The sequence below is a fragment of the Clarias gariepinus genome, chromosome 3 (genome assembly GCF_024256425.1).
Source record: "Clarias gariepinus isolate MV-2021 ecotype Netherlands chromosome 3, CGAR_prim_01v2, whole genome shotgun sequence".
Classification (NCBI taxonomy): Eukaryota; Metazoa; Chordata; class Actinopteri; order Siluriformes; family Clariidae; genus Clarias; species Clarias gariepinus.
In genome coordinates, this window is record NC_071102.1 from 3,960,298 (window position 1) to 3,984,430 (window position 24,133).

The 24,133-nt window shown below is 38.3% G+C and overlaps 2 protein-coding genes across 6 annotated transcripts in view; both read left to right on the forward strand.

The window, feature by feature from the left end:
* Positions 1-1,842: 1,842 nt before the first annotated feature.
* tent4b (terminal nucleotidyltransferase 4B) lies at positions 1,843-18,456 on the forward strand. Of its 2 annotated transcripts, none has more exons than XM_053492488.1 (12): positions 1,843-2,839; positions 8,517-8,640; positions 9,949-9,995; positions 11,042-11,162; positions 11,252-11,359; positions 11,477-11,605; positions 12,138-12,351; positions 12,444-12,570; positions 12,694-12,803; positions 13,908-14,089; positions 14,173-14,322; positions 16,485-18,456. In XM_053492488.1, exons 1-12 carry the CDS (start codon positions 2,214-2,216, stop codon positions 16,632-16,634), a joined length of 2,088 nt encoding a protein of 695 aa, XP_053348463.1. In that variant the 5' UTR covers positions 1,843-2,213; the 3' UTR covers positions 16,635-18,456. The 2 variants fall into 2 exon arrangements, with proteins under 2 accessions (XP_053348463.1, XP_053348464.1); XM_053492489.1 differs by lacking the exon at positions 16,485-18,456 and adding an exon at positions 15,350-16,232.
* Positions 18,457-23,304: 4,848 nt separating this feature from the next.
* Positions 23,305-24,133, forward strand: part of adcy7 (adenylate cyclase 7) — a 78,530-nt gene continuing 77,701 nt past the window's right edge. For 3 of the 4 annotated variants that reach the window (XM_053493514.1, XM_053493513.1, XM_053493512.1), the window contains exon 1: positions 23,305-23,588. The gene's annotated coding sequence lies outside the window, so the exon portion shown is untranslated. The remainder of the gene's footprint in view (positions 23,589-24,133) is intronic. The other variant, XM_053493515.1, reaches the window with a different exon arrangement.

Consider the following 24,133-nt stretch of genomic DNA (forward strand, 5'->3'; position numbering starts at 1 on the left):
CAAATGTGAGCCGATTCTTTTTTTAATAGACAAAAACTCCATTTATCGTGCTTTGTCAGCGTCACAGATAGTGCAGATAGTTTATGTTCACATACAACTACATGACACACTGCATGAAAAAAAATATTTGAAAAAGCATAATAGGACCTCTTTAAAAAAATAGCAGTGTCATCTTTCATCTTTACAAAGTGATGAATTTACCATTTAAACAAAAATGCTTGAAGTTTAATCTTTCTTGTGCATCTCTGAACTAATATTTAGTTATATAACCATGCTTTCTAAGAACTGCTTCACATCTGTGACAATTGTACTACATGCCACAATTCCTCTGCATTTCTTGGTTTTGCCTCAGAAACAGCATTTTTAGGGTCTGGGGATCGGGCTGGCCACTCCATAACGTCAATCTTGTTGGTCTGGAACCAAGATGCTACTTGCTTACTGGTGTGTCTGGGGTCGTTGAAACACCCATTCCAAGGGTATTTCCTCTTCGGCATAAGGCAACATGACCTAAGTATTCTTATGTACTTAAATTAGACCAAAAAAGGTCAATCTTGCTTTCTATCAGTTCACAAAATATTGCACCATTTCTCTTTAGGCCAATCAATGTGTTCTTTGGCGAACTGTAACCTCTTCAGAACATGTCTTTTTTGAACAATGGGACTTCTTGCTGATAGCTTGGCTTCACATAGCCATCTTCTTATAGTAATAGTACTCCCAGGTAACTTTAGGTGTTCTTTGACCATGCTGGAACTGATCACTGGCTGAGTCTTTGCCAATTTTGTTATTCTTCGATCCATTCGAATGGTAGTTTTCCATTTGCTTCCACATCTTTCTGGTTTTGATCTCCATTTGAAAGCATTTTCAGGGGGAAATGCACAAGACAACCTTTTCTGCATTAATTCTTAAATAAGGGGAACTTGTTTGACATCTGTTTTTCATAGAATAATTTACCTCTCCAATTAAACTCCACACTGCTATTATTTCGAACACGCCCCATTTCAGTTAATGATTAAATGACACAGAATCAGGTGCATCCAATCATGACTGTTGGGTCTGTTGGTTTTCTATTACCCCACTACACCCACAAGTAAAATATTTACCATGGAGAATTTTAATTTCTCCCAAAAACAATTATTGATCTGGTTACTGATGTTGGACTGCTATTATTTTGAACACAACTGTACATACATTTTTACAAAAATAATTTTGACTTTTGGCTTTTCTGACACCCTGTAGTTAGATTTAATGTTGTGGAAAATCCAAGAGACAAGTTAGTTCCTGCTCAAACTTGTTATTGCTCTTTCTCTCTCTCTCTCTCTCTCTCAAACACACATACAGTACACACATACAGATACAGTACATACACACATAGTCTCTCTCTCACACACACACACTCCCAATCTTCAAATGTTTTTTAAAGCAAGCTTTTAGTGCAATCACCATTTAAAAAAAACAAAAGTTCTCAAAAAGTCAAAAGTTCTCAAGACTCCCATACATGCTAAATAAACGTATAAATTTATGTATTTTATAATTTATTAGGTAACATTTAGTTTTTTTGTTTGTTTTTTCTTTTCGGTATATTAGTAAGTAAGCTGATATTATAAAAAACAAAGCATCTTATATATATATATATATATATATATATATATATATATATATATATATATATATAATGAATTAATTCTGAAATAAATGTAAACGCAAATTATTGTACAAATCCAAAATTCTTGCGCTTGCGCGTTTGGCACGCGTGCACGCTCTGTGGAGTCTGCGCAGTAGTGCATTCGAAGGGGCTCTCGAGGAGAGGAGGAGGTGTGGGGGGGGAAACAGGGTCAGATTGACTTCGACATATAGCAGCCGAGCCGCTCCGCTTCTGCTCCGCTCTGACTCTCGGTTTCGTTTCGAAAGACTTTTCCACTCGTGGACGCTGAACAAATTGATCAGCACTTACTCCGCATTAATGGAATCTAGCAACGACACAGGGATATTTGTGTAGCGATTTAAAAAAAATAAAAAAACGGCTGCTGGGCAAAGTTACCTAGCTAGCTAGCAAAGCTAAGTTAGCTAGCTGGCTAGCTCTCTCTCTCTCTCTCTCTCTCTCTCGGTGTTCTAGAAGCTCGTGCGCGTGCGTTAGGTTTAGCGATAACGTTAAGGTCGGTACGCGAACACCCTTGGCGTATTATCAGTATTTCTTTTAATTCTGGGGCCGTTTGATGGATCCTAGAATCGCCTGGTTTCAGCCAGAACAGCGTGGACCCGCTAACAGCCTGTGGATGCAGATTTGGGAGACGACGCAGGGCCTCGGGAATTTGTACTTTCACGGGAACGGGAACAGTAACGGAGGCGGCAGCAGCAGCGGAGGAGCAGGAGGTGGTGGTGGTGGTGGTGGAGGAGGCGGCGGAGGCGGCGGCGGAGGATACAACTCGAGCCCGAAGAAGAGCGGAGACGGTGCGGTAGCGGCGGACAGCAGCGCGGCTCTCGACTGCAGCGAGCCCAAACACCGCGGGATGTCCGGGGAGATCGCCGAGCAGCGGGACTTCATACCGCTGGAGAGCAATAATATCATCATCAATAATAACAACCACCAGAACCAGCGAATTGCTGCGGCGGTGGGCAGGGGCGGAGGCGGCGGCAGCGGGGCCGGGGGAGCGTGGAGCGGGGCGCAGGACACTGCCGCTGTCGCCGCGGCTCAGCGCAACAAGCGCAAGCGAGAGAACAAGGCGAGCACGTTCGGCTTCAACCGCAGCCTGTTACTCAGCAACGGCGCCCCTGGGCCGGTCACCGAGCTGTACAACGGCACGCCGTGGAAACGGAGAAATTACTCCGGGGGAATCGTCGGGTGAGTAGCATAGCTTAACTAGTCTAGTTAGCTAGTTACTCCCTCTCTCTCTCTCTCTCTGTCACTTTGTCCCCTGAACCATGTGCTTTATCGGTGAGCACATGGACATATCCAACCTGCAACCTGTCTGAACGTTCATGTTTCACACGAGAACACGACAGCGCGAGAGACAGAGGGCAGAAAAGCACAGGCATACAGCTGATCACAGTAACCAGAAAAAGAGACAGTCAACTCATCACAGTATAGACAGACAACTAAACATCAGAGAGACAGTAGAGAGAGATAGAGAACCACAATAAGAGAAAGAAAGAGAGCAGAGGACAAGAGAGAGCTAAGCTCAATAGAGGGAAACAGACTCAGTCGAGAGAGAGGGAGTCAGACAGCTAAACTCAGTGGAGAGGGACAGACAGCCAGACACAGAGAGAGAGAGAGACAGCTAAACGCAGTAGAGAGAAAGAGAGAGCAGAATTGTCATTGCAAATGTATGGTACATGGCAACGAAGGCCAGACAGCTGAACGAGTTTGGGAGAGAGAGGGACAGCTAAACTAAGTAAAAAGAGAGAGAGAGAGACAACTGAACACAGTAGAGAGATTGAGAGAGAGAGAGAGCTGAACTTGTGCGTGAGAGAGAGATTGTTCATGTTTCAGCCATATTCGGTTTGCTTACAGGTTAAGGTCGAGGATTTCCTTTTAAATGCTGCGCGCGTGCATTAGTGAACCCAGATGACATTTTCTTAGTTGACTGCTACACCCATATTCTCTCTCACTCACACACACACACACACACCCACCCCAAAGTTGTTCAACAAGAACATTACTGAATACTCTTGAGTGATTTTCAAGAGTATTCAGCCAATAATCTCAAGTTTTGGCACCCCTCTCCCATCACTGCATAGTCGCTCGGTATTATTATTTGAAAAAGTATAATTTTTTTTACTTTATTTTTATAAAATTATGACAAAGTTAACAAGATTACTGAATGATGCAAAAGTCACCACCTTATCCATTTTAGGCAAAAAAAGGGTGTTTTAACCTGTTACACAGAAAATTTTAGCATTTTTTAATTAGTTGGTCAGAAGCATGTTTGTTTTAACCAGATAGACAGAAAGCTGGATGTTTTTAGCTAGTTAGTCAGAAACATAGTAGTTCTTTATTAGAAGAACTTATTAGTAGATTTATTAGATTATAAATGTTTCCTTTTAAACTAGTTGGTCAGAAACATGTCAGGAATAGCAATGCCTGATCCTCGGTTGAGTTCAGAACTTAACCACCCTAACCATGAAAATTTAAGACTGTTCATTTTGTACACATGGACTTGCGCTGTTCACTTGTTAAGCAACACATACCTCTGAGGTATTTTATTCCAACCTCCGGTCTTTTTATTAAAAGGCGGATGATCAATATGTTTTGTATTTTATAACTTCGATGATATTTCTGACCAACACAAAGCAGTGCTGCAGCACTCCGCTCTGCTAAGGGGGGGTGCCTGTCTCGCTGAACAATAAATAGTGTTAAGATGTCTAACATGTACATTAGTGTGTTTATTACGTGGGCGAAGCATTAGGTGTGAACTTATTCGCACACTCTTCCATCCCAACACTGGAATGTGTAGAGGCTTGCAAAGCCTCGAGCACAGAAAGAGCCGCTTGGTCGTTCCAATAATATTATCCAGTGTTTGTTTGTGTTAGAGCATTCCTCAGCGCTTAGTCAGACGCCTTTAACCCATACTGTACAAGGCTGTTTCTTTTTTTTTTTTTCTTTACTACTTTTTTTTTGTCTTTCGGTATATTTTTTGTCATTCTGTCTTTTAATAGACATCTCAGGAAAGATTTTAATATAGCTGTAAAGACATTCAAGACAGTTTTTCGTCTCGGACGTTGTTGATTATTGTTCATCTAAGCCTGTTCTTTATTCATTAACCCCAAATTCTAGTTGCGAGAAACTAGAAAAGGAGGCATTTTGTGTGTGTGCGTGTGTGTACTCTGTGTGGGCAGGCAAGTGTGGAATCCGGCGATGTTTATATTCACAGCACGGTGAGCGAGTCCCATCTGTCCAAAACAATCTCCGCCCCCTCGTGCACCCAGACACCCGATCCCTTCCACGGTGATGTCACTGAGGCAACGGCAAATCAGATGGCACGGAACGAGGGAGTTCCTGATATGACGTTTGGCATTGTGGCGAGAGAGAAAAAATTAAACTAGAGGGAAAGCCTTGAGAGCAGGCATGCAAAGATTCCTGTTTCATTATGGAGAGAGAGTGAGAGAGAGAGGTGGAGCACGGTAGAAAGAGAGACAGCAGAAGAAAAAATAAAACAAAAAAAAGAGAGAGGTAGATAGGTGAGTGCAGTAGAGAGAGAAAGGGAGAGAGAGAAACTGAACATGTCGAAAAGAGAGACAAAGCTAAACAGGTGGGCGGAGATGCGAGTGCCAGGTGCAGCCAGGTGTTCCCCTTTTAGTTTGTTTCTCTGGTTCTCTAAGTCTCCTTGCCATTCTTTGCGACAGATTTTGAGAAAGAGTGGGCAAAGATACCTTTGTGGCTGTCAATAGCAGCTCACAAGAGAGAGAGAGAGAGATAAACGCAGTAGAGAGACAGACAGGTGAATGGAGTAGAAAGGGATGGATCCCTTACTTATCTGGGGGCTGAAGGAAGGGATTGTGGTCTGTTTAGGCCCTGTAGACCAGCATGTCTTGTGTTTATTTATTGTTTTACATCCTGGCTGATATCCAGGACAGGGCATTTCTAGCTTTCAAAAAGATCAGGGAAATTTCAGAAAAGGAAAGGATCAGAAATCTTTGGTTGTAGCGAGGTTCTTTTGTGTTCATTCATGTTTGCATTAGGTAGTGTGATGGTGTAGTGGTTAAGACTTGCACCCCCAGGGTCCAGGTTCGATTCCCTCCTTGGGTCTTTGTGCGTGGAGTTTGCATGTTAACCCTGTGCTTGGTGGGTTTCCTCTTACAACCCAAAAACATACAGATTAGGTTAATTGGTGTTCCAAAATTGCAGTGGGTGTGCGCGTGCGTGCATGCCCTATTGTGGATTGGCACCCTGTCCAGGGTGTGCCTTTCCTTATGCCCCAAGTCCCCTGGGATAGGCTCCTGGCCCCCTTGCCCCTGTACAGGATAAGCATAATGGGAGATGAATGAGTGAGTGCTGTCATGTGAGGTGGGAGAATGTTGCTGATAGTCTGTAATTCTGCAGGTGGTGAGATCTAAACTAGTAATATTTTTTTGTAAGAAAATCTAAATCTGCAGTACAATCCTAGGCACCTAGGTGTCGTAATATCGGATTGGATCAGTACTGGCCGCTCAGTTTCTTTTGATTTTTCTTTTGAAATAATCTGGCTAGATTTGGTTTTATAACCAAAGCTTTTCTTCAGGTCTTCCAACGTTTGCATGGGACACTTAATTTTTTCCACCTCCCCTCCCTCGGACACAGAGTGTAAGTAAAATTCCGCCCTGTAACTCTAAATCAGCCCAATGCTTTGCTTTAAAACGCGTCTTTTCAAAGCTATAAAATATTCTGGGCTAAATCCCTGAATGACCGCACCTAATGACCCCACTGTTCCAGAGTGTAGATGTAAACTCGTAGAGATGTTTGGAAGAGTGCAATTTTATGAATGCTCCGGGTATTCACCGCAACCATTGAAGATCTCTGAGCTGTAAGCAATTGTATCTTATCTCCTAGAGGAGGAGGCTTTAAAGTAAAGTAATAAAATGAGGAGCTTGTGTTAAATGGTAAAATAGCAGTGTTTGGAAAGTGGAGTGCTTGTAAGCCTTAAACTGAACATTTCTTGTGTCATTAATTTTTTCTCCTTTGTGTTTTGTGGCATTGTTTCAATGCATGATGACATTCCTCCCAGTTAGATTAGATACACTTCTCTCTAGATTAACATTCACAATGTCATTCAGATGTATGTCATTCAGACGTATGTCATTCTGCTGCTCCATCATCACAATGTTGGATCTTTGAATGTTGTATCATGAGACCGGCACTCCTGCCTAGTCGAGTTTGTTGGGGATGTCTCTGATCGGTTGTTAATGTTCACAACTCTTCAAGTGTTTGTCATTAACTGCTGTTATTTTCTTTGGCTTTCTGTCAGGTTCTTAGTACACTAGTGGTTTCTTTATTTTAAGGACAGTCTGTTGTGTGGTGTTTTGGCTATACCTTATTTGTGCAACAGCTCTGACTGGTCTTCCGTCTTTTCTCAGCTTCAGGATTATAAAATCCTTTTCTCCTCTAGACATCTCCCTGTTTTAAATTTTTTTTTTTTTTTAACAGGAAATGCAGGCTTTACAAGCCTCAAGCACCTGTCATTTATGTGCTTAAGTGGTTGTGATTATTGGACAGACAAATGGGTTTAAACAAAAAGTTTAATGCTCAAAGTTGTTCACATAAGATGATAACTTATAGTTATGAAAAGTTTTAAATTAGAGCGTTTCGTGTGTGTCATTATCGACAAGGGGTGGGTGGGGTATGTTGTTTTCACTTTTCAGCTTGTTCAGCTTGATTATCCACAAAGTAGGATGACACCTAAGGTTACTAATGTTCCTTTTTTAAAATTGGATCAGGTAAGCTTTATGTTCGGTGAAAGGAGTGTGTTTGTGCATGTGTGTGTCTTGTGTATGGTAAACGGCTTGTCACCTAGAGTAAAAATGCGTGTCTGTGCATGTGCTTTTTTTTTTTTCCTGTGTATCTGTTTATCTCTTCTTGTATGTGTGTGTATGTTTGACTGCACAGAGAGAGAAGGAGAGAGACAAACATGTCACAGGTTTTTTTCAGGTTGCATAAATGGTGTGAAGTACAAAACAGCAGATTACCAAGAGCGAAGGTGTGTGTGTGTGAGAGTCACGTGGTTATGTAATTTATGAGATGGAGCCGGCTCACTGATTGGCTACAGAAGAGCAAATTAAATCCCTGTGTGCTTGTGTGTTCCAAGAGGCAGTTCTAAGGAAACGAAAGTCACACACTGTAGGAGAGTGTTGTATTAAACTGAAACTGATGGCCTCAAGTATGCACAAGTGACCATGTTGCCAAATCCACTGATTTCACACACAGCACAGATGGCAGATCTGGCCTGCGTGTCCAGTTACCTCAAGGCTTCTTGGTTAGAACAGTGTTTAAAGAAAAAAAGAAAGAAATTAGCACATGTAGTCTGTAGTATTTGGACCTACAACTGTAAATGACTTTTCATCACTTTGAAAGGTTTATATTCTGGCAACCGAGTTTGCTTTCTTAACATGCTACCCTGCAGATGTTTCTCGTCCTTTAAGACATCTGTGAAATCTCGTTTCTCCAGGAAGATCTCCAAAATGGATCATTAGGAATTGACTTCCTTCCTTCCCTTGTATCAGCTGGGAACGTGCAGCAGAACCATGCAGCCTTAACTCACTCAGTCAGTTCAAATACAGACTAGGAGACGGGTTAGGGTGAGGGTTCAAGTAGTTCACCGGTGCACAACATCTTCATGCTACAGTTCTGTCGCTTTTTTGTGACACATACCCGAGCCAGTGCTTTGCATAGATCTGTACCTGTGTGTATAAATATGTTGCCAGAATTGAATGCTGACCAGAATCTCAGATTGCTCACGAGATTAAACATTTGGTTTTAATTCCGAATGTGACTCTTCTCTGACCTCTTTTTCTTTCTCTCTCTTTTTTCTCTCTCTCTTTCTCTCTAGGCTCCATGAGGAGATCAAAGACTTCTATGAGTACATGTCTCCTCGGCCTGAGGAGGAGAGTATGAGGCTGGAGGTCGTCGACAGGATCCAGAGGGTCATCAAGGATTTGTGGCCCAGTGCAGACGTACGTCCAGATGTCTCTCTCTCTCTCTTAGATTTGCATATACAAACACATTTCACAGGGTGATTTGACACATTTAGTAATATTATTGGACCACTGTTTCTTTTCATCATGAGTCTCTGTGTCTATGACTCTGTGCGAGAGGTGTGGATGTATGTGTGTAAGTGAAAGAAAGTAATGTGACTGACTGTGATAATGTGTTCATGTGTCACCGAATTTCTGTGTGATTGTGACACTGTGTGTGTGTGTGTGTGGGAGAAAAAGAAACAAAGAGAGTCATGACTGTCATTGTGTGACTGTGACACTGTGTCAGTGTGTGACTCTGTGTGTGTGGTTCCTTATTTCTTCACTAGACCGTTTTATATATATATATATATATATATATATATATATATATATATATATATATATATAAACCTGCACAGTAGCTCTTATTGACTTCTCTCCCACACAAAATCTGTTTAAAGGCTGGGAGTTTGTAAAGCGGAAAGCGTCTGCCCCTTTTGTCCGGCTGCACTTCTGTCTTTCTGTTTGACAATCCGATGATTTCACACATCGCTCGAGGTCAGAAACTCACAGCGTCTGAGGTTTTCACTAGACTGAAGCAGTGGAGAAATAATCAGTTGAGGGTTTGCTGAGGGTCGGCTCTCTCTCATGGCTAGGCATTTTACGCTTTCTGTATGTTTTTTGTCTGTTAGAATTTACACACGAACCATGAAACATGGCTGTTTTGATCGTGATACTAAGACGCGCATGGACTACTAAGAAAATATTTTTTCTGTAAGCTTAGACAAAAGTGCTCAGTGGTAATTGAGGTTTGGGGAAATTTTTCTCTGTTTAACAAAAACTATTTTGTGGTCAAAGTTGTGTATCTGGAATACAAACAGAACCGTGTTTCTCAGATCAGAGATATTCCTAAAACTTTCCCTTTTTTTTATTTTTATTTTTTATTAATTTTTTTTATATGAGACATAAAAAAGGCACATGATGGCTTTCTATCAAGGTGAACTTTGACACGAGCCTCCTTGTTGTAAGTGCTTATATTGAGAAGAAATGAATGGGGCTTTGCTGTTTATCTATATAAATATATCATTTATCTATAAATAATTTAGCATTGTGTACAGGGATACGCACTCGGGTTTTTGTTTTCAAATCATTGTTCTTGTTAGCAGCGTTGTCACTAGTGCTGCATGCGGAAATGCATTAAGTGAATTAAAAAGTGTAGGTTAAGTTTGTTAAGATGGAATTGAGTTAAAGTGTGTGTGTGTGAGAGAGAGAGATTTTTAGCATTTTTCCTCATGTTGTTGACAGGTCCAAGTGTTCGGCAGTTTCAGCACTGGCCTGTATTTGCCTACGAGGTAAGCTTACACCACTCTCTTTTTTTAGATGTAAATATATAATGTTTTTATCTAGACTTGTACAAATACTGAAACTCTTATCTGAAACTTATCTGGAAATAAATTTAAAAAACGCATTTTGCTATATATAGAACTGTTGTCAGGTTAAATCAAGGACTTAATATAATAAAGGCTAGGTCTAGGTTTATTTGTGATTTAATGATTCTACGGTGTTTGCGAGCTTGACAGGAATTCAAAATTCATCAAATTTAACTGTGCCGAGAAAGATCTCACGTCACGCTCAAAACTACATTGATGTGTCACTCGGATAACTAAATCTGGATTAGTGGAATAAATCAGACCCTTGTGTGTGTGACTGTGTGAGGAATGACACAAGCAGTTATGAATAGAGTTAAAGGTGCCGTATTACACGCCCCTTTAACAAGTTTTAAGTCATGCACATCTCCAGAATGTGTCTGTTAATCTTTTGGTTGCCTCTTAGGTCGTGCATTCTGGCCCTCCTGAAATTCACTCCTGTTTTAAAAGCACACTCTCTCTGTGACTGTAACTTTAATTGCAAGTGAGCTAGACACACCCCTTTGTGGAAATACATTTTTATAGGCCGTCAGAGCAAAGGCAACTAAACATTTAGTGCATGTTCAAACACATGTGGCATGTTCAAGCACAAAAATGAGAAAAAAAAAGCATGGAATGATACACACCCACACAAGATGATGTAAATTGTGCATAATAAGTACCCTGTTGGAAGTCCTCAGATGGCACTCTAAGTGGGTTAAATGGGACAGGAGATTATCAGTTTCCGAGGCTGCTTTGTTTGAGAGCTAGTACTGATAATCTAAAGTGTTTCATTCATTTTATTGTGAATGTAGTCTCTCATCACTGAATATTAATTCTACCTTGAGTCAAAACGAATAGCAATAAATGAAGTCTTGTAGAGACTGCTATAAATGTTTGAGCATAATTTTAAAGAGTGTTTTTGTGTGTATTGAGGTAAATGATGAATATAAGAGGAACCATGTAAACATGTTTGTGTGTGTGTCTGTCAGTGATATAGACCTGGTAGTGTTCGGAAACTGGGAGACGCTTCCTCTGTGGACACTGGAGGAGGCGCTGCGCAAGAGGAACGTCGCAGACGAGAATTCGGTCAAAGTGCTGGATAAAGCGACGGTAATGTGTGGGATCGGGTGTGATCACGCTCATGTCTGGATTCAAAACGAATTAAAACTGATATTCCGTGTATTTGTGTTTCACTGCAGGTTCCGATTATCAAGCTGACAGACGCTCACACTGAGGTCAAAGTGGACATCAGTTTTAATGTGCACAGTGGCGTAAAGGCTGCCAATCTCATCAAAGACTTTAAAAAGGTGTGTGTGGTGTGTGAGGGAGTGCTGTCAGGACATAGTAATGTAGACCAAGTTGTGTGCTGTTAAATTTGGCAGACACCTTAACTTCTAATTGTTCATTGTGTGTGTGTGTTTTAGAAATTCCCTGTGCTGCCGTATCTGGTGCTGGTGCTAAAACAGTTCCTGCTGCAGAGGGAGCTGAACGAGGTTTTTACTGGAGGCATCGGATCCTACAGCCTGTTTCTTATGGCTGTCAGCTTCCTACAGGTACACACACACACACATCCAGGTTACAGACACATTCATGCACACACCTTTAGGCATTAGAGATTGAGGCTAAATTCATACATTAGGTCCCCAGAGAAAGGGGGAAAAATTACCTCGTCTGACGTGCACAATGTAACCATAGCGACTTTCATACCAGTCCTGGTTAACCTCCATCAGAGAACTAGCCTTGCTTTGAGATCTGTGTTTATGATTAGATTTATGATCAGTAATCATGATTTAAGATGGGACTTTAATAGTGATTAGGATGGTGATTTTGTTTTTGTAGAATCAGGTGTCTGAGATTTTAGTGTCCTAAAAATGCACATGTCGTTTTTTTTTTCGTTACATTTCACAGTTGGAATATTTGCAATAAATCTTTTTTAAATTATCTTTTTGTATTTGCTTGTTATCTCACCTTTTCCTTTTTTATCATTTATATATTACATGAAAAGTGGAACTTTTGGTTCATCGTGCTATTTGTTGTTTGATTTATGGGTTGTGAAATCAGCAGTGTTGTGTGTGTTTTTTGTAGCTACACTACAGAGAGGATGTGTGCAGTCCTAACTCCAACATGGGCGTCCTGCTGATCGAGTTCTTCGAACTGTACGGCCGCCATTTTAACTACCTGAAGACGGGCATCAGAATAAAAGATGGCGGCTCGTACGTGGCCAAAGACGAAGTGCTGAAAGGCATGCTGGACGGATACAGGCCATCTATGCTGTACATCGAGGACCCACTGCAGCCGGGTATACACCCACTCTAGAACGTGACACAGTGCAGCCATTCTTAAGATTTATGTGCATCACCCTGACTTATTTGTTGTGTCTTTATGATTTAGGCAACGATGTTGGGAGGAGCTCGTACGGGGCTATGCAGGTGAAGCAAGCGTTCGACTACGCCTATGTGGTCCTCAGTCACGCCGTCTCTCCCATCGCTAAGCACTATCCCAACAACAAATCTGAAAGGTGTACACACCAACACACACCTATACAGCTTTCATACACATACAAGCCCACACTTGGGACCCTTTAAAACACAATATGAATCATTTGTTAAAGCTAAACCCAATTTTTCATTCTGTCCCTCAGTATACTGGGTCGAATAATCCGCGTCACACGGGAGGTAGCCGAGTACCGCGATTGGATCAGCGAGCAATGGGGCGTAAAGGCACAAAGCGACGCTGCCCTCAACTGCAACGGTACACTCTGACAAACACACAAAGCCAGAGATCTGAATTGCTGTATCTGTGTCTAAAGTTTAACCTGATAAAGAGCCGTGTAAAGTTATCCCTAAAGTCAGAGCTGACTTTAAATAGAATTAATTTAATTTTTAATTTTGTTCAATCCTTTTTTTTTATTATTTGGATAGATTTTAAATTGTTTAGTTAAACTTATAACAACTTATATACTTTTATAAAATTATTGTGAAAATCCACAGCAGCATTTGCAGAAAATGCAAACTGCTTACATCTTCTACAGAGCACTTCTAGAATATTTTCTTTCTTTTTTTTTTTTTCATTTTGTGAGATCATTGCTTCCTGATTTTATTTTATTTTTTTTAGTTTATGGGCAGTTAATGCAATACTGCCACCTACTGGAGTGGAGTGTGGAGGAAGACTGATAGGAGAAAGGTTATGGTTTCGTATGAAACATGACTAGATACACGAGTATCAGTGTAGCTGTATAATTTATAAAAGGTCGTAGCGAGTGAACAAGCAAACATTTTTGCTCTCGCTTAGCAATGTTATCTGTCCCTGTGGTTAAGATTTTTTTCTATGAAAACATTTTGTAAGATGGGCCTCTGAGTGGCGCAGTGGTAAAGCGCTCGCCCTATCACCTGGGGATCGCTGGTTCGAACCCGGAGGGATGAGAGGTACTTGCACTCCCACATTAATCATGGCTCTACAGCCAATTAGGGGCGTCTGTGAGCTCACGCCCGTGGAAGGAGTGGCTAGCACTTTCCTCTGAGTGTGTTACTCCGCCCCTAATGGTGCGTGAGCAAGCAGTTCGAAAAGATGTGGTCGGCTGGTTCGGAGGAAACACAGGATAGTCTTCACCCTCCCGACTGAGTAGTAGTAGCCTTAATGTGGGAGCCCCCTAGCCACCCCCCCCCCCCAAAAAAAACATTATGTAAGATTATTTATTTCAGTCTTTGTAAAGGGTTGAAAGTTTATTTTTACTTATTACTATAACCCATGTAAAGCACTCCATGAATAATGCTATATAATTCAGTACTGTTGTTTATTTATCGGTATAGCACACTCTTAACTGTCTTTTGTGATTCGGTCCTTCTCTGTCTACAGGTAACGATGTCACTCTCCTGGTTGAGCCTCAGGAGCTCGACGAGTGTAACAACAACTTACCTGAAGAGCCTCCACCAGCGCCACGGAGTAAAGCATCCTCCAGCTCATCCTCCCCAACGCCTTCCACACCATCATCGCATTCGTCCTCATCGTCCTCCCCCTCCTCCACATCCAGCGACGCCGTAAGTACTTACCATATGTTTAAAAAAAGAATAATGTTCTTTTACATTATCCTAAAAAGTTGCTCATGAGGTTATTTTTTCAGGATTCAGACGGAACGCCGTGCAAAACGGTTAAACAGCTAACCAGCCGGGGCTCCGGTGCTCACCGGGATAACAGCGAGAGGAATCTGGCCAATCACAGAACTCAGAGTCATCCCACGACCACACCCACTACAGGGCACAAAGGCAGTAAGGTAAGAAGTGATGTGCTATTCTTCAGTGTTAACACGTGTACAGGTAGTGTATAAGCACTTGATCGAGGTGGAAAGGAAAAGACCTCTGGGTCTTCAGTACAAAAGGTTAGGAGTTTTTTTTTTTTTTTTTTTTTTTTTTAAAGCTTGGACTTAAAATAATTGTGAGCCTATAAACGAAGGAGATAAACCTAATAAATATAAACTGTTCATATTTATGCAACACTTTAATCAGTTATTTAAAAAAGAAGGATTATTAAGCATAATTTTTTCCCACACCTACCTATCAGCCCACACCTTAAAAACACGCTCATACTCCGCCCATGGTAATATCGAGTAATTTAAGCTGGTGTATTATTTCCAAATAAGATTTAATAAGCTTGTCATTATCGTAAAGGAGTGGCCGCCATCATCATCACCATCTTTTATAGCGACTCGTCTTTAATCGAAACAAACGTTCAGGCATTTACTACATGCGGATTTACTTTTCAGGGTCAGGTGGAAAACCTGTGTGTTATTCTGAGGATCATTTTCCTGCTCATGTTGGGACATGTGTGCAAGGTTTCTATAGCCATGATGCTATTCGAGATAACCTGTAGCGTTCGCTAGCTCTCCAGAAAAAGTTTTTAAAAAATATCCCAAAAGAAAAACATCATAGTATGTTTGTTTTTTTGTTTTTGTTTTTTATTTATTTATTTTTTTTATTTTATTTGAAGGAACTTTTATAGATTGTTTCAAGTGAAACATTACATTTAAGTAATTTAAGTAACCTGTTTACATTTAAGGCATACACATTTATCAAATTTTTACATGCAGTTGAGGGTTAAAGGTCTTGCTCAGGGGCCAAACAGTGGCAGCTTTTTAGTAGCCCAACAGCTTAACCTCCTGTTTTGAGGTTATATAATCTGTAAGGTGTTCCAAACGTCTTTGTAGATAAGGGAAATGAATACCCACTTTGTAGCAAAAGGTTTTTAAAAAAAAATTAATCTCGAGGCTACATTAAAGTATTTAAATAATTTTTAATCTACAGTAAGTCATCCATTTCCAAAAGTAACAAGGCTGTGGACCAGTTTGAACTGGAAGAACTGTCTACAACCCAGAACTCTCAACACACAAGACAAAGATAAATGGATGCAGTTTTTTTTTTTCTTGTAACTTTTTTAATGTTTTAAGTATATTAAATAATTTATGGAATTTTTAAACTTTACAAATTACAAAATGTAAAATGAAAAACCTTTTTATTTATTTTCAATTAATGACCTCTGCAGTACCTTTACTGCCACTTCCACTTTGGAAAATGTGGGTTAGGGTTGGTGTAGAGTAAGGATGTTTAAAAAAAACAAAACAATTTGTACACTTAAAAGATACAATAAAAAGCAGTTCAGTTAACAGTAATTATTGAAGTTTACAATTGGTGTGATTACCCTTTGCTTAAAATGTAGTCTCGGGTAGAATTGTGTGGTTTTAACATGCTTAATTTAAATGAACATCCTGCAGAACCATTCCTTCTGAGGACTTTTGTTTTTTCATGCAGCAAAACTCAGAAGGTTTCTTTTATTATTTATTTATTTATTTATGTTCATAAAGTTGTCTTTTACCCAATATGTTTTTTTTTCTGGTATACAGATATTTTCTAAAAATTCTTGCTGGAATATTAATGCTTGGAAATCTTTTATTTATTTTTTGTTATTTATTTATTTTATTTAAATAATGACCCCATAGAATAGACATGTATACCATTGTTTGTACCTCCCAAAAACATAGTGCCTAAGACATTTGCACAATACTGCAAGTATTCCTTCCTTCCATTTCCAGAATACCAATCTTTTTTTTTTAATAAAATTTCCTGTTATATTTAATGCGTAATGTATTTATTTATTAAAAGATACAATAAAATCTTATTGGTTTATTGGTTTAAAGCCTTTTTTTTACTTTGAAAATGGATTTATTGCTGGATTACTTTATTATATACCAGGTAGGGCATGAGATTGAATTCTAACCTTGCCAATGCCTTTCAATTGGCTGTGTTGTCTGATTGGGAGGGGCATGCTGTCTAATTTATTTATTTTTTGTTTTCCATTTGTACATTAGTGCTTATGTTGCATTAGAGCTAGTTTATGATGGCGTTGTCAGATTTTGACTATTGGTTCTCTTTACTTTGGTAGAGCCGACAGTTTCGGCCAAGCAAAAGCTCCCCGGCTCAACAGAGCGTCTCGAACAGCAAGAGCCACCAAAGCAGCAAGGCACATCACCCCGCTACGGGCAAAAGACGGAAAAACCAGCGGGAGGCTGCGCACGAGGACCTGTGCAGATAGGAGGCGCTCTCATTCTTCCTGGACATTCACCTACTCTTACTTCCCTGGCCACGAGGAGGCGCTGCCAGTGTTATTGGGCCCCCTTACCCAAATTTGGGATTTTTAAAGAAGTTAAAAGAAAACTCTCAAAAAAAGAAACACATCTGGTGTAGAGATCCGAGGACAAATCAATAAGGAGTGTTTTTTTTTTTTTCTTTTTTCTTTTTTCTTCTTCTACCTTCAATTTCAATCTTCCTATTTTTCTTTTTTTTCGTCCCCACTGGCTTCTTTACTGCTTGTGCTCGGTGTGGTGGAGTTTTTAGGCCTCCTGTCCACCTCTCTACCACAGAGACCCTCCTCTTATTGGTGTGGAGGACCAAAGGGAGAAAAAAAACAGAGGGACAGAGACTCAAAGGAGCAATATCTTAAAGCCCTGGACTTTAGTGGCAAAATAAAAATGTTAAAAAGACTGAAACTTGAAAACAAACAAAAAATATACAATAATAACATAAGCGCCAATTTTTAAAAATCAGAAAAAAAATACAATCATTGAAATTGAGGACAGGAATTATGCATGAAGGTTTTTTCTTTTCATTTTTTCTTTTTTTTTTTGAAGAGTTAAATCCTTTGTCATGTGCTAATTAGATGGATTTGTACAAAAAAAAAAAAAAAAAAAAAAAATTCTAAAAATGCCTCTAAGTCCTAAGGAAAATTTCATAAAAGTTTTTACAGGATCATAACTTCTTTTTTTTTTTGGTTTTGTAAAGAGGTCTGCAAACGACTTCATAGAGCCAAACTGGGATTTAATTTCATTTAATCATCAGCATCTGAATTGTGTGTGTGCGTGCGTGCGTGCGTCCGTGCGTGCGTGTGTGTGTGTTTGCATGTGTCTGAATACGGTGTCTGATTTATGTTTGAGTGTCTGTTATTAGAGGTTCATGAGGTGTGTATGTAAGATGTGGGAAACAGATTGGGTATGTGTGTCTGTTGCATGACGACACACTCGCACTCATTCATAGGTAATTGACCCGTCGGTGTCCAGAATCAATTGTGTCTCAGCTGTGTTAAATGAAAATATTTTTTAAATCACTACCCAGTTATTTTATTTTATTTTTTTTTCTCTTTAAGATATCAAACCCCAGATTATTTGACTTGTATGGATATTTATTTTTCTTGAAAGACTTGAAGTATAGAAATATTATATATATATAGTTATGTGATATAGGTATCTGTATGGGCAGATGAGGATGATCTGATTGTCGCTTGTATGATATTGTGGCTAAGTCACTGTTCAGTTTATTTTCCTTTCAAAGAATTGGACGCTTCAGTGACCAATTTGTTGTCTAATCCCTGAGAGACCATTTTAAACAAATTCTTTTAACCTGTGGCTGGTCTACTTCCCTTAAAATATGACTCTTGATTTTTTTTTTTTTTCTTTCAGATTTTATTTTATTTTTATTTTTGTTGTGTTCTCCTAATTGTCATGTCACTGCAGTAATACAACAGTTGACCACTAGATGGTGGTGGGACCCAATTTCTTTCTCTCTCGCGCTCTCTCTCTCTCACACGCACACACACACACACTGCAAAGTTTTCAAATGATCCTGTTGTCAGATTTGCCCATAAATATCTGTTTTTAAGTCTTGAGGGTAGGTCAATGTGATCACCTGTATGGAAATTGATGTGGGGGAAATGAAATTGATGAGGGGAAATGAGAAAGATTGCTTGAAAGGTCTTTAGTGCCATTAAGAATATCCGGTGGTTTCAGACAAACTGTATTCATGATAACTCATGCAATAAACCGCAGCACAATTAAACAAACAAACAAAGAAAAACAAACAAAGGTGCCATTTTTACTTGTTTGTCATGTTTCCAATTTTCTGTGTGTGTGTGTGGCTGATAAAGCATAACACATTGCTCTCTATGTAGTACCAAGCTTTTATATGGTGTCTGGGACATGTTAATTAAAAAAGAAAAGAAAAAAAGGTTTTAAAATAACCATAACTAATTTAAGTCAAAGACTCTAACACTAAACCATCTGTCACCAGGAGTCCAAGAGCGTAAAGTTGCCTATGATTTCTCAGATAGATAATACCAGTCAATTGTTTTGATACAAGTTTGGATTTATTTTCTACATTCTAGAACACTACTGGATTTTTTTTCCACAGCTATTAAATAATATGTATGGAATAATGTAACAACAGTAGTTATTTTAAGACCCAAAGGTCAGCCCTTCTGGAATAGTTCTTGCAACAATAGGAATGTCAAATGCATTTACAAAACCCATGAAGCACCATGAGGAAACTGACTCTCATAAAGATCTTCCCAGGGAAGCAAGACCAAAGCCAGTTCAGAAATCACCATTTAACAGCACGTCAGATCAGAGGCGTGATGAAGGCTTTACATAGCATAAGTAGCAGACATCTAAATATCAACTGTTTAAAGGAGATTATTGCATATTTTGGTTTATATTGCATATATTGTTTTACAGTGTAGAAATAAAGATCAGATAAGACATTGAAATTAGAAGGTCTGTCCAAACTGTGGGTGTGTGTTTTATCCATCTATCTATCTAAAATATGTAAATGTGGAAAAAAAACAGAATTTAATTTAAAGAGTGAAACGCTCATATACTCTAGATTCATTATATGTAAAAAAATAAATAAAATAAATTCCAGTATCCTCTCAATTTTAGAACATTTAATATCAAGTTTAAATAAATTACTATTCACTGTCTACTGTATTTCCCAATCTAGTTAAGTAGTTTAGTACATGCATGGGAAGACTGCTGACTTTTTAATTAAGGACATAATTTATACCCTTGAAAAAGTGTAAGCCACAAAAGGTCATCAATGAAATATATATTTATTTTACAGTAAGGTTATGATTTATTATTATTACTACTACTACTACTATTATTATTTGGTTATAATGTTGTGCGTGCTAAGAACATTTGGTTATTGACAGATGTATTAAAATGAACTTTTATTTAGATTAAATAGGAATTTAGTTTGATTATTTTGGTATAATGATTATTTGGGAGAACCTTAAAGTACTATCTGTGTAGTCAGGTTTGAACAAAAAAAAAAAAACAACTTGTATAACAATTTTAAGCTATGAAGTTAAGGATATAAATTTTTAAAAATTAATGCATGAATGGGCTATAATTATATTATGCTTTAATTGCTAAAGTGAATAGTCTAAACTGTTTTCTTTGATTCAAATAAAGCAAATTTTTTTTAAAGATTTTGTTTTATAATGAAATAATATTTTATTACAGTCTTACATATGTTTATAAAAAAAAAGAGATTGTATTTGACTTGTATTAGACACTTATCCTTTAGTAGCAATTAAGTATTTTACTAAATATTTATTAATTCTAATTGTTTTCAATAGCAAAGAAACCACCACATAACCTTAAGGTGATCCTTTAATAAACATGGCAACAACATTTCCTTGCTCTGGCACCAGCTAACACAGAGGTTACTGTAAAAGCTATTTGTCAGTGAAATATTAACAAATGTATGCAAATATGAGTGGCGTTCAGGTCAAAGCAGGAATAGGAGAACAGTTCTGGGAGTAAAAACTCCCTTTATCTCTCGCTTTATATAATCTGCTCCTACACTGATGCACTTCTCCTAGCGCTTCACCAGGGCTCGGATAACATCAAGGAGAAAGTTTTCTCAGTTAGCCATTAAGGAGTCATGTTCGGACTGCTTGCTTCTTGTTTGAAATGCTGGCCTCCCAGGAACTCTTTTTTTTATGGTATAAACATGGGGGAAATGCATGTGAGTTCCTGCAAGGTGCAAGTGGTGTGGGTAAACGATTGTGTGTACAGTTCACACTGACAGATGAGTTTCTTCCGCAAGTTGGTGGCACGTTACCCGTCGATTTTCATAGATCAGACGTTCCACTTGCTGAATTTTCACAGGAACGACAATTGGCCTTGCAGCTTTTAAATAATTTACTGCGGCTAAGAGTCTCATTAGTCTACTGTGCTTGAAGTCTTCTGTCAGTCGTTTTTTAGCTTTAATTTTCCAGAAATTTTATCACAAGTCCTGGTTTGAATTGGACGTCCCTTGCATCTTCAATCAACTGTACAACATAATAAGGTAAAATGTAATGTTGCATTTAGCTAAAAAATCTCAGATGCATCTCATTCATCTCACTGGGAAATACCTTATTTGGCAAAGCGTTTTGTGATAAATTTAGCTATTTTGCTAACATTATCTATATTTGTTTGCTTAAAAAAGGCTGAACTGGCATTGATTTTAGATTTCTAGCATAAATTGCTGCTAAGTTGAATTCTATTAATACTACAGAATTTAAAACTAAAATATTGTTCAACCAGTAATAAAAGTTACTTTTCACATGAAAACATTAGCACATTAAATTTATTCTTTGAAAACTTTTTAAAGTACCGTTTCTTTTTTTTATTATATGGTAAAAAAAAAAAAAAAACATGTCAGTAATTTCTTCACATTTGAAAGATACAACACTGATCCTCATGTCTGGTTATTACCATTATAACACTTTATGACTTTAGCTCCCAGGAGAAAGGAACCTACAGTACTAAAGGTGTGAAAGACGCACGTTTCCCCTGTTCCCTTCAGTCACAAGAATTTGTTAAAACAAGTATTTGTTTCTGCTAATAGCTGGTACAAATGCCAGTGCTGTTTCCTGGTTATTCTAGCTTCAGTGTTTTGCATAAATTACATTAATTGTTTTTCATTCATTTCATAATGTAAGTATTCTGTCCTGGGATGGAGTGATGTGGACTGTATTTCTGCCTCGCACACCGTCGTCCTGGAACCTGAACCATCCCATTTTGTACCTTTGTACCTGAAAATGTAAATGAAATCTACCTTAAACACTTTACCATAATAAAGAATGTATGATGCACAATACACATTGAGTATACCCCAGCAGTGACCAAATACAATATGGTTTCCTTCTCATAGTGTAGGGTGTAATGTGGGTTACATAATTTTTTATTTTAGATCCTGTCTTTGGTTTGTAAAAATGGATGTCAGGCAAAAACCTGTATTATAGAACGTTTCTAAAGTATGCATTAAAAAAATCATTATCATTCTCTATAGTGCTTATACTGTGTAAGGTAATGAGGGCGAGGGCTGTATTATAGGTTATCCCAAAGAACATGGCAGAAGCAGAAGATTACCTCTATTAGATGCTAACCCATCACAAGGGCACACACAGACACACACACCTACTCATTTAATCATTCACTACACCACTTAGACCACACTGCATGTCTTGGGACTGAAAAAAGAAGATCTAAACCAAAATTTAAAGCCTCAACCCTGAAGATTATAAGGAATTAGAAAAAGTTTAGTTTTTCATTAATGCATTTGAATGCTTATGTTTTTAGGACCATATAAGACATAAATCACTTCTAAATTAATTTAAAAATAATTGTGACTTGTTGCTTTTGTCTTAGGTATGGATCTGTCCTCATATACAGTATTTTATGCATAAAATACAGAAAAGTAAAACTAATATAATGGATGTGTCAGATAAACTATATTCAGTGGCTTAGACCTTTTAAACCATTTTTTGTCCTTTTAATACATACTATAAGGTTATCAACACAGTATTGTTATGTATGTAACACATGTATGTCATACCAGGACATTGGCAATGGATACTTTGGGTGTTGTGGGTTTTTGGGTGGGGCCTCTGTGAATTGGACTTGTTTGTGTAGAGCATCCCATGTGGTGCGATTGGAATTGTGTCCAGTGGGCTGTGGTGCACTGGGTGTTCTGGTGCCTTTCTATCATGGCCAATATTTTTTCAGTGAGTTGTGCTTTTATGAGCCTTTCATGCCCGTGTTCTTGTTACGAGTGTACTGGTAAAACAATCTACAATGTTCATGTACATACAGTAGAAACAGTATAGTTTACATTTGTTCCATGTATTCCATTTGTTGCTTATTTGTTGTATAAAATGTTAATCGGCTGCTGTAATGATACAATTTTACAATTGGTATGAATAAAGTAATCTATCTATCTATCTATCTATCTATCTATCTATCTATCTATATATCTATCTAATTAATAATGTCAATGTGTTAATGTTATGTCATCTTAATGTTATGGCAGATTGGTGTATATCACACATACTTTCTTAAAAACCAGAATATGTCATTGTTGCTTAGATTTCCAAAAATCCCCAGCTTGCCCACTCCCCAGAAGCCAAGCCACATTAGAGATATTTATTTAACCTCTGAAATTATCTATATTAATACAAAGTTCCCAAACAACACCTAATCAAAATTATATATATTTTAAATTATTTATTTATTTATTATTGTAAACAATTATACAAAACATTTACACAACTGGGTGGTCTATTTACTATTAAAATATACATTTAAACAAAAAAAAACAATGATAAAGTGATAAAATAATGAGAATTATAATTATATATAATGATGTGTAAATACAGATACCTGATCATGCACGAAAGGATTAATATATGTTTAAAACCATAATGCACACTGTCTCTGTGTGTCTTTTGATGTGTGTTTTGCTATTTATTAATTGGGAGAAGAAAAAAAAAACGCTTCTTTCTATACTGTATTTTCGACAGGGACTGCGCGTGGGAGCGCGCGTGAGGATACGGCTCTTGACTGCGTGTACGCGCGTCGGCGTGTGCGTGCATGCGCGCGCCCGTATGTTTCCGCGCGCGCTGAAACCACAGCGCGTTTGCTCTCTTTTCTCAGCTTGCGATCTGCTCGCGCTCGGACAGTGTAAACCGAGTCTTCGGGTGTTTGAGTGAGTGAGAGAGAGAGAGAGAGAGAAGGAGAAGACAAACAAACAAACAAGCTGGAGTGTTATAGTTTGCAAGGTGACAAATAAAAACTGGAGGAGATTTAGGAGCAAGAAGAAGAAAAAGAAGAAGAAAGAGAAGAAGAACAGGGAGACGGTTTCTTGTTTGTCCGTTAACTCGGGTCAGGTGAGTGCACTAATTTATGCACTAGTTTAAACCGCTTTAAAGTTAAAACACTCAAGACAGGCCAGGTGTGTTCACCTGTAAGAGCAAAGTGAGTCAAACTGGATGAAATAAGACATTTATCTGATAATTTCGAATATCAGAACTTCCTTAGAAAACATCAAAGTGTCAAAAGATCAAAGTGTGCGACGTCTTTTCTGTAAATCATCCAATCACCATATAAACCTTATTAACTCCATTTCATCACTTTATTATAAACAATAATCAAGTATAGTAATAATAAAATTACAATAACAATGTCAGATTAAAAATCAGTTCTTAATAGGCTGCATAATTCATATTTACTAAATAATTCCTCATATGATTAGTATAGCAAACAATAAACACGTATCACTAATTACTGACATCTGTGCATTTGTCTGAGTAGCAATTTTCAGTGTGTGACTTTTTAAGCTGTGTCTAATACCATCACATTGCCCTTCATTTATAATCGCAGTTGTTTGTTGGTGGAAAAATGAATAAGGATGCGGCAGTAACGTTTTGTCTGC

Coding starts and splice junctions, on each gene's coding strand:
- tent4b (XM_053492488.1), top strand. CDS start 2,214: ATGGATCCTAGAATCGCCTGGTTTCAGCCAGAACAGCGTGGACCCGCT. Junction 11,606..12,137: donor TGGCTGTCAGCTTCCTACAG/GTACACACACAC, acceptor TGTTTTTTGTAG/CTACACTACAGAGAGGATGT. Junction 12,571..12,693: donor CCCAACAACAAATCTGAAAG/GTGTACACACCA, acceptor TCTGTCCCTCAG/TATACTGGGTCGAATAATCC.